Source organism: Triticum aestivum, chromosome 1A, assembly GCF_018294505.1.
Source record: "Triticum aestivum cultivar Chinese Spring chromosome 1A, IWGSC CS RefSeq v2.1, whole genome shotgun sequence".
In the NCBI taxonomy this organism is placed as follows: Eukaryota; Viridiplantae; Streptophyta; class Magnoliopsida; order Poales; family Poaceae; genus Triticum; species Triticum aestivum.
This window is the reverse complement of record NC_057794.1, coordinates 88,888,030-88,898,376: the sequence shown is the minus strand read 5'-3', so window position 1 is coordinate 88,898,376 and position 10,347 is coordinate 88,888,030. Positions and strand designations below refer to the sequence as shown.

Here is a 10,347-nt window from a genome sequence, read left to right as displayed (position 1 = left end):
ATATTCTTTTTTTTACATTGGTGCGTGAGGATAACTCCAAATTACAGATCATTTGGACATCTGAGTAGCTGTCGATAAAAAAGACAAATTTGGGGTTTGTAAAAAAGTTTTCTGTTCATGTACTATTTTGACCCAATTTATCTTTATTGCCGAGAGCAATTCGTATGTATAAATGATCTGAAATTGGGAGCGTACCTCACACATCAAATTATCTACCATGCAAAAAGCAATTGGATTTTTTTTAAAAAAATTATGATTTTTTCTTGACTGGGTGCATATTAGCCTGGCTCAGAAATGGATATTCACGTAAATATGTGCTAATAATAGATAATCTAAAAGGCGAGCCGAGCCTCCCCCAGATGGTTATGTTCTTTGTGATGGAACCATCGCCAGGGTTCAGGTCCTAGACTTGGCACTGGTGCTCGTATTTTTCTGGATCTATTTCAGGCTTTTGGCGATGTTCATAATGTCAAAATGATGTGTCGGCCCAGTTTCTCGAAGGTGCCTGTGGTGACTTTGTCAATGTCAAGATGATGTGTCGGTCTAGCCTCTCGAATGTGCTCATACCCTGCTTGCATTCATAGGGATGGGTGTACGTACCTATGTATGATTGTCTATGTTTGTACCGTGTTCAAAAAAAAACCAATGCAAAATATTTTTTTTTTGAATTTTCACTGGGGGAGGGGGGAGCCCCCCCCCCCCCACCTGAATATATATTGCGTAAAGGGGACAAACCCCTGAGAGTCAGATTACAGAGAGGGAGAGCTTACAGAAGGGAAAGGAAAGGAGATCTAGCTAGGCAGCTAGCCATCATGCCAGACTACCGGTCCTAAGAACAGCTAGCCAGACGTCGATATGAGAGCGGTCTCCCTCCCGCAATCTGGCACGCCACAACACCGCGTCGTCCCGACATGCCTTTAGTGTAGCAGCCAGGGACCACGAGTCTTCCCTGAAGACAACAGCGTTCCGTCGTTTCCAGAGCCTGCAACAGCAAAGGAGGACGAAGGATGCCAGAGGGGCAACGCCGACAGCGGGCGAAGCATCGAAAAGGTGCAGGCTCCCCATAGAAGCACCAGCGGGCGAGAGCCCAACGCACCGCCAGAACTGAACCGCAAACAGACACCCGAAGATCATGTGATCGGCAGTTTCCAGCGCCGCCTCATAGCAGGGGCACCCCGCTTCCGCAGCCGTGAGGATGGTTTTTCGAAGGAGCACGTCCCTCGTATGGATGCGTGACATGGAGAGGAGCCAACCGAAGAATTTGACGCGCGACGGGGCGCAGGACGACCAGAGGAAGGACGCCGGAGCCGCCTCCACCCCACCAAAGGTCACAAGGGCATACGCACCTCTAGCAGAGAAGCCCCCGCCGGGCCTCACGCACAGCGTGGCGAGACGGGAGTCCGGACCCTCAGGTAACCATCCACCATTTTCTGAACAGCACCGCACTCCTCAGCGGCCAGGGGGGTGAGCCGCGGTACAAGCAAGGACCTCACACCTTGCTGACGCACCATCCACACCGAGACCTCCAATCTGGCAGCATGGGAGAAGAGGGCGGGGAAGGCCACCCGGAGCACCCCACAGGCGAGCCAATCGTCGTGCCAGAATGAGGTCGCCCGTCCATCTCCCACCTCCAACGCGTGAGCGCCTGGTAGACGGGCAGCAACCCAAGGAGGGCCCCCCAGTGCTCCCCCAAGAGAGGGGAGCGACCACGGCTCAGGAGAGATCGCCTGTCCAGCAGGCTCCAAACCCAGCAGGCCCACCGGGACGACACTCTGGAGTGAAGGCGATGGAGAAGCTTGAGGAGGAGGCAGCCGTTCTGAGCCCCCAGACCGCGAACGCCGAGGCCTCCTTCGGCCCTAGCTCGGCAAACCCGGTCCCAGGCGACGAGGCACTGAGCAGCAGAGGCCCGACCCGCAACGTTCCAAAGGAACGCACGCCGCAGTCCATCCAACTTGGCCAGGACAGCCGGCGGGAGCCGCATGGCCGCCATGGCATAGGTAGGGAGGGAGTCCAGGACTGCGTTGATAAGGACCAGACACCCCGCGGGGGACAGAAGCCTAGCACGCCATCCCACAAGATAGTGGTCCACCTTGGCCAGCATCGGGGCAAAGTCGTCGACCTTGATCTTGTCGCTGGACAACGGGAGGCCCAAGTAGGTCTGCGGGAAGGCGCCAACGCTGCACCCGAATGTCGCCACCACCGCCGCAAGCACCGCCGCGTCCACATGCATGGGGACAAGGGTGCTTTTGTAGAAGTTGATGACGAGCCCCGTAGCGGCAGCAAATTGGTCGAGGATGACGCGCAACCTAGCCGCGCCCCCCGCCTCAGCATGCATGATGATCAGTGTGTCGTCGGCATACTGGAGTACCACCGGCGGCTCCCTCTCGCACAAGGGGTGTCGGAGAGCCCCGTCCGACCAAATCATGCGTTGCAGCACATCGACGACCAGGAGGAAGAGGTAGGGGGAGATGGGGTCCCCCTGCCGCAAGCCCTTGCGAACCGCGAACCAACGCCCGGGGACCCCGTTGAGTAGCACCGCCGCCGTAGAGGACCGAAGGATGAGGTCCATCCAATCGCACCAAACAGCCGGGAACCCCCGCACCTCCATGACTCTGCGGAGGCGGGTGAATTGATTCCTCATCCCTGGTTGGAGCCAGAACCCTGGTTGGATGTCGAGCGATAGCTCTGGCGATGAGCCAGGCGATCCCTCCGGCGTCCTTCCTCCGCCTTCCCGACCAACCCCTCCACCACCCCCCTGCCCCTCTCCAGCCACCCTGCCGTCTGCTCCGTCCCTTGGCCGTCGCCCTGATAGCTCCGGCGGCAGCAAGACGGCCAGTGACACGGGGAGAGTCTTCCGCGTCGTGCCTCGTCCAGGTAAAACCTTCCAGGATCGTGTCTTCTCCTCCCTTCGGTCCAGTGTTGCCCTCCCAAGCCGGCGTAGCTCGTCTCTCTGCCCCGGGACTGTGTGGGTCACGGTTCCGGTGACAGCCGCCCATCTCTCCGCCGTCTCCGTTTCTACCCTGGTTTCCATCCTCTTCTATTCGCGCCCCGCCCGCCTGGTCGCCTTGGGTGTCAAGCCCTTGGTTTTCTCTGTCCAGGTTGCTTGCGAGGCGGTGGCCCGACTCATGGTTGAGACCGGCGTCGGGGCTTCCGCGACGGTGCAGCTCCGGCTGTTCCTGTCGGTGGCGGAGGCGCATGCTGCGGCTAAGCTGGCCATCGGGGGGCGTGTGGCCGCTCCCCCACCTGCCGCCTTCATGGCGCGGGTTATGGCGCATGGGCGTGGGCGTAGCCTTTCGGCCATGGGGCGCTCGGCTCCCCCAAGGTCTCTCCTCCCTGGCATCCTGCCTTGTCCCACTGTTAGCCACGTTTCGCCCTTCAATTTGCCTGGGCCTGTTGCGGGGTCGCTGGCAGTTGTTACTGCTGCCGCGGGTGAGGGAGCGGGGTTTCAGGCTGCCGCTGCCCAGGGGGTTTTCGGGCCGTCTAGCACCGTGTCGCCTGACCCGGACAGCGACGGGGCTTTTAATGTGGGGGCCCGTGACGGAATTAAACCCCTGCCTCCCCCAATAGTTGCGCTCCCCGGGATGGCTGTGGCAGCCCTTACCGCACCGCGTTATTATCCCCAGCTGCCCCCCTCCGCCCCAAGCCGCGCCCTACTCCTCCTCTCTCCCTTCGCGGTTGCTTCCGCTGCCTCTCCTCGCTCCACTACATGAAAGACCGCCGGGATCCGGTGTGCTGCCGCCGCTGCCGTCGCTTCAGCCACCGTGCTCGGTCCAAGTCCTGCCCCATGCCCCCCCCCGCACCCCGCCATGTTTCCCCCGCGCTCCACCCTCCCCCCCCCCCGCCGCCTCCGCCACCGCCCCCTCCCCGCCGCCAAACCCCCTAACCTTCTGCGGCCCGGCGTCCCTCCTCTCTGTCCTCCATCGCTCCAAGGCGCCTTGACGTGGGGGAACCCAGCTCGCGGGCTCGCTCACCCACGCCCTCCCCACGAGATATCTCGTTGGACGGGGTGGTGCGTTCTCCTCCGCTGTCTCCTCCGTCCGCGGAGGATGAGCTGGGCCACCCGCAGCCGGTGGTAGTTGCCTTGACGGCCCCTGCGCCGCCGCCGGAGCTGCTTTAGCCATGGGGGCCGTCGTCGTCGCGTAGCTCATCGCGCCTCTCGTCCTCCGGTACCGAGGTCTCCTCGGGCAGCGGGGGGTCGGTTGCGGGCAAATCGCAGCGCCCGGACGCCATGGACGTCTTCATGCCGGCCGGGGATATCGAGGCCGCGCTTCGCCTAGCCGTGGTCCCCATTGAACCGCCTAGCGCCTTCATCAACGCGACGGCCGCGGTCCAGGCTGCCATGCTTCGTGACCTAGGGGACCTCTCCTTCGACACGGTCCCTTCGTCGGTCGATGTCTGCTACCTCCGTTTCACGTCCTGGGCCGTCCGGGAGGAAGCCATCGCTAGCCAGCCCCTGCATTACCAGGGTGCGCGCATCGACCTCCACCGGGAGGAGCTGTATGGGCGAGTGCCGCAGCGCGCTCGCCAGTGCGCCCTCCTAGCGGCTACGGGCTTCCCCGCCGAGTTCATTACGCCTATCTGCATCCCCGTCGCCTTCTCCGGCTTCGGGCGCGTCCTCGAGGTCGACCCGCGCGCCCTCTCTGGCAATGAGCTCGCCACGATCCGGGTGGTCGTGCTCCTGGAACGCACACGGGACATCCTGTGTGACGTTTGGCCGTGGGGCGGGCCGTGGGCGACGCGGGCCATCTCCATCGAGCCGGCCGCGGTCTGGCCGATGACACGCTCCTTCGACGACAACGGCGAGTACATGTCGTACTTCCGCTTCCCTCCCCCTCCCTTCGCCCACAACAGGCCCGACGAGGCGCGCCGTCACGGTGATGCGGCTGTCCCAGCCTTCCGCCCCGTCGGCAGGTTTTTCGGTGGCGGGGGAGGCAACGGTGCCCTCGACTCCGTCCTTCGGGTCCTGGGCGCTCCCCCTCTGCCCGGCTCTGTCGCTCGCCTTGGGGCCATGGATGGTGCGGGGGGGAGCGAGGACTGGACAGTGGCCCTGTCCGGCTCGCCCGCCACTGGCTCCTCGGTGGGCATCGTCGACCTGGCTGATGAAGCGCCCGACGACGTGCCCTGCATGGCGATGCATGGGGGTGGGTCCCCCTGTTTGGATGCCCCCGCGCCTGCTCCCACCGCCCCCTCAGCTGCCCAGGAAGCCGCCGTTCTCGGCGGGGGTGGGCGGCACAGCGCGCGTCTGGCCCGTGCAGATACCGGTGCCTTCGTCCCGATTGCGGACAAGGCGGTGAAGCGCCGCGCCCTCAAGGACGCGTTGATCGGGTGCTCGCCGCGTCTCCAATGCAAAATATTGTAAAAAGAGCTCTTGATTTATATTTTAAAGTAATAGAACATATGAGACAGCGACAAATGTTGTATTAAAATAGAGAAAAGGTAGACTGTGAGGCATGAACTACATAGATTTGCTTCAAGCACTAAACAAAAATAAATGTAAAATTAAAATGACAACTACAAACACACGCGAGTACAAAGCATGACATCTCTTGACAAGACAACAATTTGAATCATGGCTCCATTTTTTTTACGAAAAAGGGTTTTCCCCGCTTTGTATTACAAAGCAACCAACCGATACAACCAACGATAGGGGCTGGGGCGGAAGCAGCACAAACACGCCCAAAAGAAAGGAAAGAGAAAAAAGAAAAGAAACAAATGCTGATAACGGCAGATCAACAAAAACGACGAAGCATCGTGACCACTGCGTCCACCGGAGATCACCCACCAAGCTCCGAGACTCCGAAGTGCCGGTACCCAACAACACCTCCAAGAAGGGACGCGACGATGACGACGCTGCTGCCAAGGGTTTCCCCCGGTACACGGCGATGAGAGAGGAAGGGTAACCCCGACGCCCTCCAAGAAGGTCCGGCGGCACCCTCAGGCGCCACCGCGTCGGTGTCGGCAAAGCCAACAAAGATTTCTCCCAATCCCAGCCTCTACCTCAGGCACTCCGGAGCTCGCCACCAGACCGACCACCACCCTGCGCCAACACGAACACGAAGCTTCCCACGCTGTCTCACCACAGCACCGCGAAGATGGTCTGCACAACGGAGAAGAGGAGCCGGGACTAGGGCAACAGCACCATCGGCATACGGGAGGGCCCCACCTCCACCGTCCACGACGGTAGCCGACCAGACGCCATGGCAGGAGCATACCGGGCCCGTGGCCCCACAGGCTCGGCCGGGCCCTCAAAGGCCCGGACAGCTCCCGCCTCCGCGCAGCAGCTGGAACGCCGCCGGCGTCGCTGTCCCAGTCCAAGCCGCTCCCCAGCCTCCCCATACAGAGAGCGTCGCGGTCGCGCCGGAGCCGGCCCGCAAGGACCCAGAGGGAACCCTACGGGCCCAGATCTGGGCCAGGGACGCGCCCCCGGCCGGCCAGCACCACCGGACCACCCCGCCGCCAAGAGGCGGCACCACCAAGGCGAGCACCGCCGGCCTCCACACCAGGACGCCGGACCGCCACCGGCCGAAGCGCACCGCCGCCGGCCATCACCGCCCGAGCAGGGGAGGACCGCGCGCGGGGAAGGGCAAGCCCACCGCCGCCAGCATCACGCGGCCGAGGGCCGGCGGCGCAGGCTGACGGCGGCGGGAGGAGGGATGCGCGCGGGGAGGAGCTGGAGGCGCGCGGAGGCAGGGCCCCCGGCCGCCTCGCTCCGGCTCCATTTTTTTTCACATTCTGGAAGAACAAAATCAGTGAAAAGATGCTGGATACCTTACCCGATACCACTCACCAATTCCAAAATACCACACTAGAGTTATGCTCTAAAACCTGAACTATATACACCCACAGATGTATCTCACTACTACATTATACCCTAACTCTCCTTTTGAGCTCAGCAATAGTCGATGGTAATATCAGAAACCAGCAGCGCATAACCATGGTGAACATGGCCTCCTTGAAGTTTCCCTCCACAACAAAGAAGTCAATGCACTTGTTCTTCAACTCCTGACAGTTGTAAGTTTCAGCCTAAGATTGTTGCAACTGTATCTACAATTCTACATACACTTTCCCATAACTTCTGGGCACAAATAATCTTTAGTTGGTCCAGTGCATACCGATCAGCCGCAGCGAGTAGATCCTGAAATATCTCAGCGGAAGAGTCCTGAAGCTCGTTTTCTCCCGGCATCATCTTTGTAAATGAACCTAAGCATAATGTTGCAGGTTTGATGTCGTGTGGCCTGATGGATGACGTATTGATCATATAGCACCATGGAGTTAACATTAAAAGTCATGACACCACATGTACCAAAAGAACAAAGAGAAAAACAGAGAAATGAGTTGCTAATTTGGCAATTATATGATTTATCGGTATCAATACTCGATAGCAACTAAGCCCAACACTTCAAGAACATGATTCTACAATATCTAGCTTCCAGGCTCCCTCCTCGGCAAATACAGATTATATGATCCACAAGATGTCAGATACCACTCACCAAAACCAAAACACCATACTAAAACTATGCTTGAACGCCTGAAGTATACACGTGTTTATGCCCGAACCCTCCTTTTGAGCTCAGCGGTAATCGATGGGAATTTTAGAAGCAACAAAGCATAACCATCAGTGAACATGGCCTCTTTAAAATTTGCTTCCACCGCGAAGAAGTCAATGCAGTTGTTCTTCAATTCCTGACAGTTATAGGTTTTGGCACAAGCTAACATAGTTGCAACTGTATCTACTGAAACTGTATTCCATAACTTCTGGGCACAGATAACCTTCAGCCGATCAAGTGCGTATAGATCAGCCGCGGCGAGTAGATTCTGGAGCATCTCAGTGGAATAGTCATTAGACTCGTCTTCTCCGGGGAATTCATCCATGTATATAAACCCAAGCATAACTTTGAATGTTGCAGGCGTGATGTCGTGCAATCTAATGGATGACATTGTAGCCTCGGACATGGAACCGAAGAGCTGTGCTCTGAAGACCGGTGAGCGGGCAGCAACCACCGCCCGGTGAGCATGGAATGTCTCATCACCAACGATGAATGACACATCTGTGCCGTCAGTACGATCAAGCAGGCGGCCAAGATGAGTCCCGATATCTGAAGGCGGGACAAGAATAGCAGGTTTGTCATCAATGAGTATGATGGCGCATACAAACGTGACGTGCCTCTCTGCTAAGAAAATTTTCTCCAGAATAGCTCCCTTGGCAAACCGATTCCATCCCCAGGAGTCGTGGCGGCCTTTATCTCCGTTGATTTCAAAGGTTTGAAATGTCCTCTGCAGTATGTCCGGCGCAGATGGATTGCCGTCGCTGCCAATGACGAAGGCCTCGATGATGGCTCTGATCCTTCTGGTTTTGCTCATGTGCCTGAAGAAGATGGAGACATACTCGCCCTTTTCGGCCTCGCTCTGGCCACGCGGGAAGAACTCGATCCTCCAGTGGTGTCCACCGGCGGAGACGACGTCGGAGTGGATGGCCTTGCCAATGGGAAGCTTCTTGCTTTGCTCGTAGTCTACTCTGAACCTGAAGGCTGAAGAACCCACAGTGGTGATCCGCGCCTCTGGCTCTGCCATCTCGCCAGCTCGCTGGCTCACTGAACAAATTTGAAGCATCAGTAATCACAAACTACCACCAAAAAGATTGAGCAAGCAGAAGAAATCACCACAAAAATTGGCACACGCCACAAAAGCTCGACGGACCGAGCAAGAACACAAGAGGTGGGCGCTTACTGGCTTGCTCGCCAGCCGCCGGAGGTCGGCCTACTGCTGGCGGCGATCGGTCGGAGCCGAGGCTGCTCTCGTGGCCGCCGGCGCTTGCGAGACTTTTTTCTTGCGGCGCTTGCGAGACTTGCTCCACGCTAAATTTGGCCGGGGAACCTCGAGTCGAATAATAGAACCGGCGGCTTTGTTCGTGCAGGCTTCTAACAACCAACAGTACCAACGACTTTTGTTACCCCTTTCTCTAGTCTGCTCGGGAGACCAACACCTCACGTTCCAGCATCCGGCAGCTCTCACCATCGAGGAACTTGACTACTAAATTGTTTCCACTTTGATTATGTGTAAGAATCGATCTTCTGGTCTTAGTATAATATTCAAAGTTTGTGAGACAATGATTTTCCCCGGGAAAAAATTCAATTAGCCTCTAACAATGCTATGATTTTTTTTGTCGGGTGATAAATTTTTTATGCATATTTCCTGGCTGATTAGTCTGAGCAAATGATTTTGATCATCTTTGCAGCTTTTGAGCTATGGCAGATGAACTGTTTATGCGTATTTCTCGGCTGATTAGCCATTCTCAGAAAATTCTGCCATAGGCTTGCATGTCAAGCAGGTGACACTTGCTCTGATTTGTCTGCCGTAGGAATTCTGCCACCCAAGCCGAATTCCACTGACACTTGCTTATCACCATGACATTTCCTAGACAAGACAACAATTTCCAATCCTGTCATCAAGCAGCTCAAACTGTTTCATTTCTGGAAGAACCGCATAGGCCTTTCTATGATATCCTCTTTAACACTATGCTTTCTAGTTTTAAAGAGCCCACATTCAATTGAGGTCTTCAATTAAGATTGCGTCACTCGATTTTGATCAGGTCAACAATTTCTCAAAGCTATCTCATTAAATTCTTTTATATCCTCTATAACACTAAGCTCCTAATTTTAAAGAGCTCACATTCAATTGAGGTCTTCAATTATAATTTGGCCACCCGATTTTGACCGGGTAAATAATTTCTTAAAGATCTCTCATTCAATTCTTTTATACTCCCTCCGTCCCAAAATTCTTGTGTTAGATTTGTCTAGTCTAAGACAAGAATTTTGGGACGGAGGAGGTACTATGTATTATGCTTCCTAATTTTGAAGGTGTCACAATTAATTGATGTATTCAACTTAGAATATATACCACCAGTGGTAGTTACCACCACTTGAGTTTTGTACGATGTATGTAGTATCTATCAAATCAGAGAGTATATACGTGTAGTATATAGTATATATAAATATTTAGATAGTATATATACTACTTTTTAAGTAGTATGCATCGTATTTTTAATATGCTCTTTTTTACATACAAATATATATGTATTCACAAATATAATAAAAATCATGGGCCAATTTGCAATTTTTTCATGTACCTCACTTTAGAATATGTTATATATAATATATGAACATATTTATAATGATTAAGTAGTATATATAATATTATATGGTAGTATATGAAATTTGTGGGGTAACTACCCCTGGATGGTAGGATGAATTTTCCCTATATGGGGGGTAACTACTCCTCTTCCGTACTCCTGGGAGTACATACTCCCATCCCTTAGCGGGTCCTTGGAGTTTTTTTTTTGCATGATAT

At 55.4% G+C, this 10,347-nt stretch overlaps 1 protein-coding gene across 1 annotated transcript; it reads right to left on the bottom strand.

Annotated features, from left to right (window-relative positions):
* Positions 1–7,370: 7,370 nt before the first annotated feature.
* LOC123100641 (BTB/POZ and MATH domain-containing protein 2-like) lies at positions 7,371–8,909 on the bottom strand. The gene is made up of 2 exons (XM_044522564.1): positions 8,728–8,909; positions 7,371–8,591 (listed from the first exon to the last, which is right to left on the bottom strand). Coding segments are annotated over exons 1-2 (1,047 nt in total). The 5' UTR covers positions 8,729–8,909; the 3' UTR covers positions 7,371–7,545.
* Positions 8,910–10,347: the final 1,438 nt, after the last annotated feature.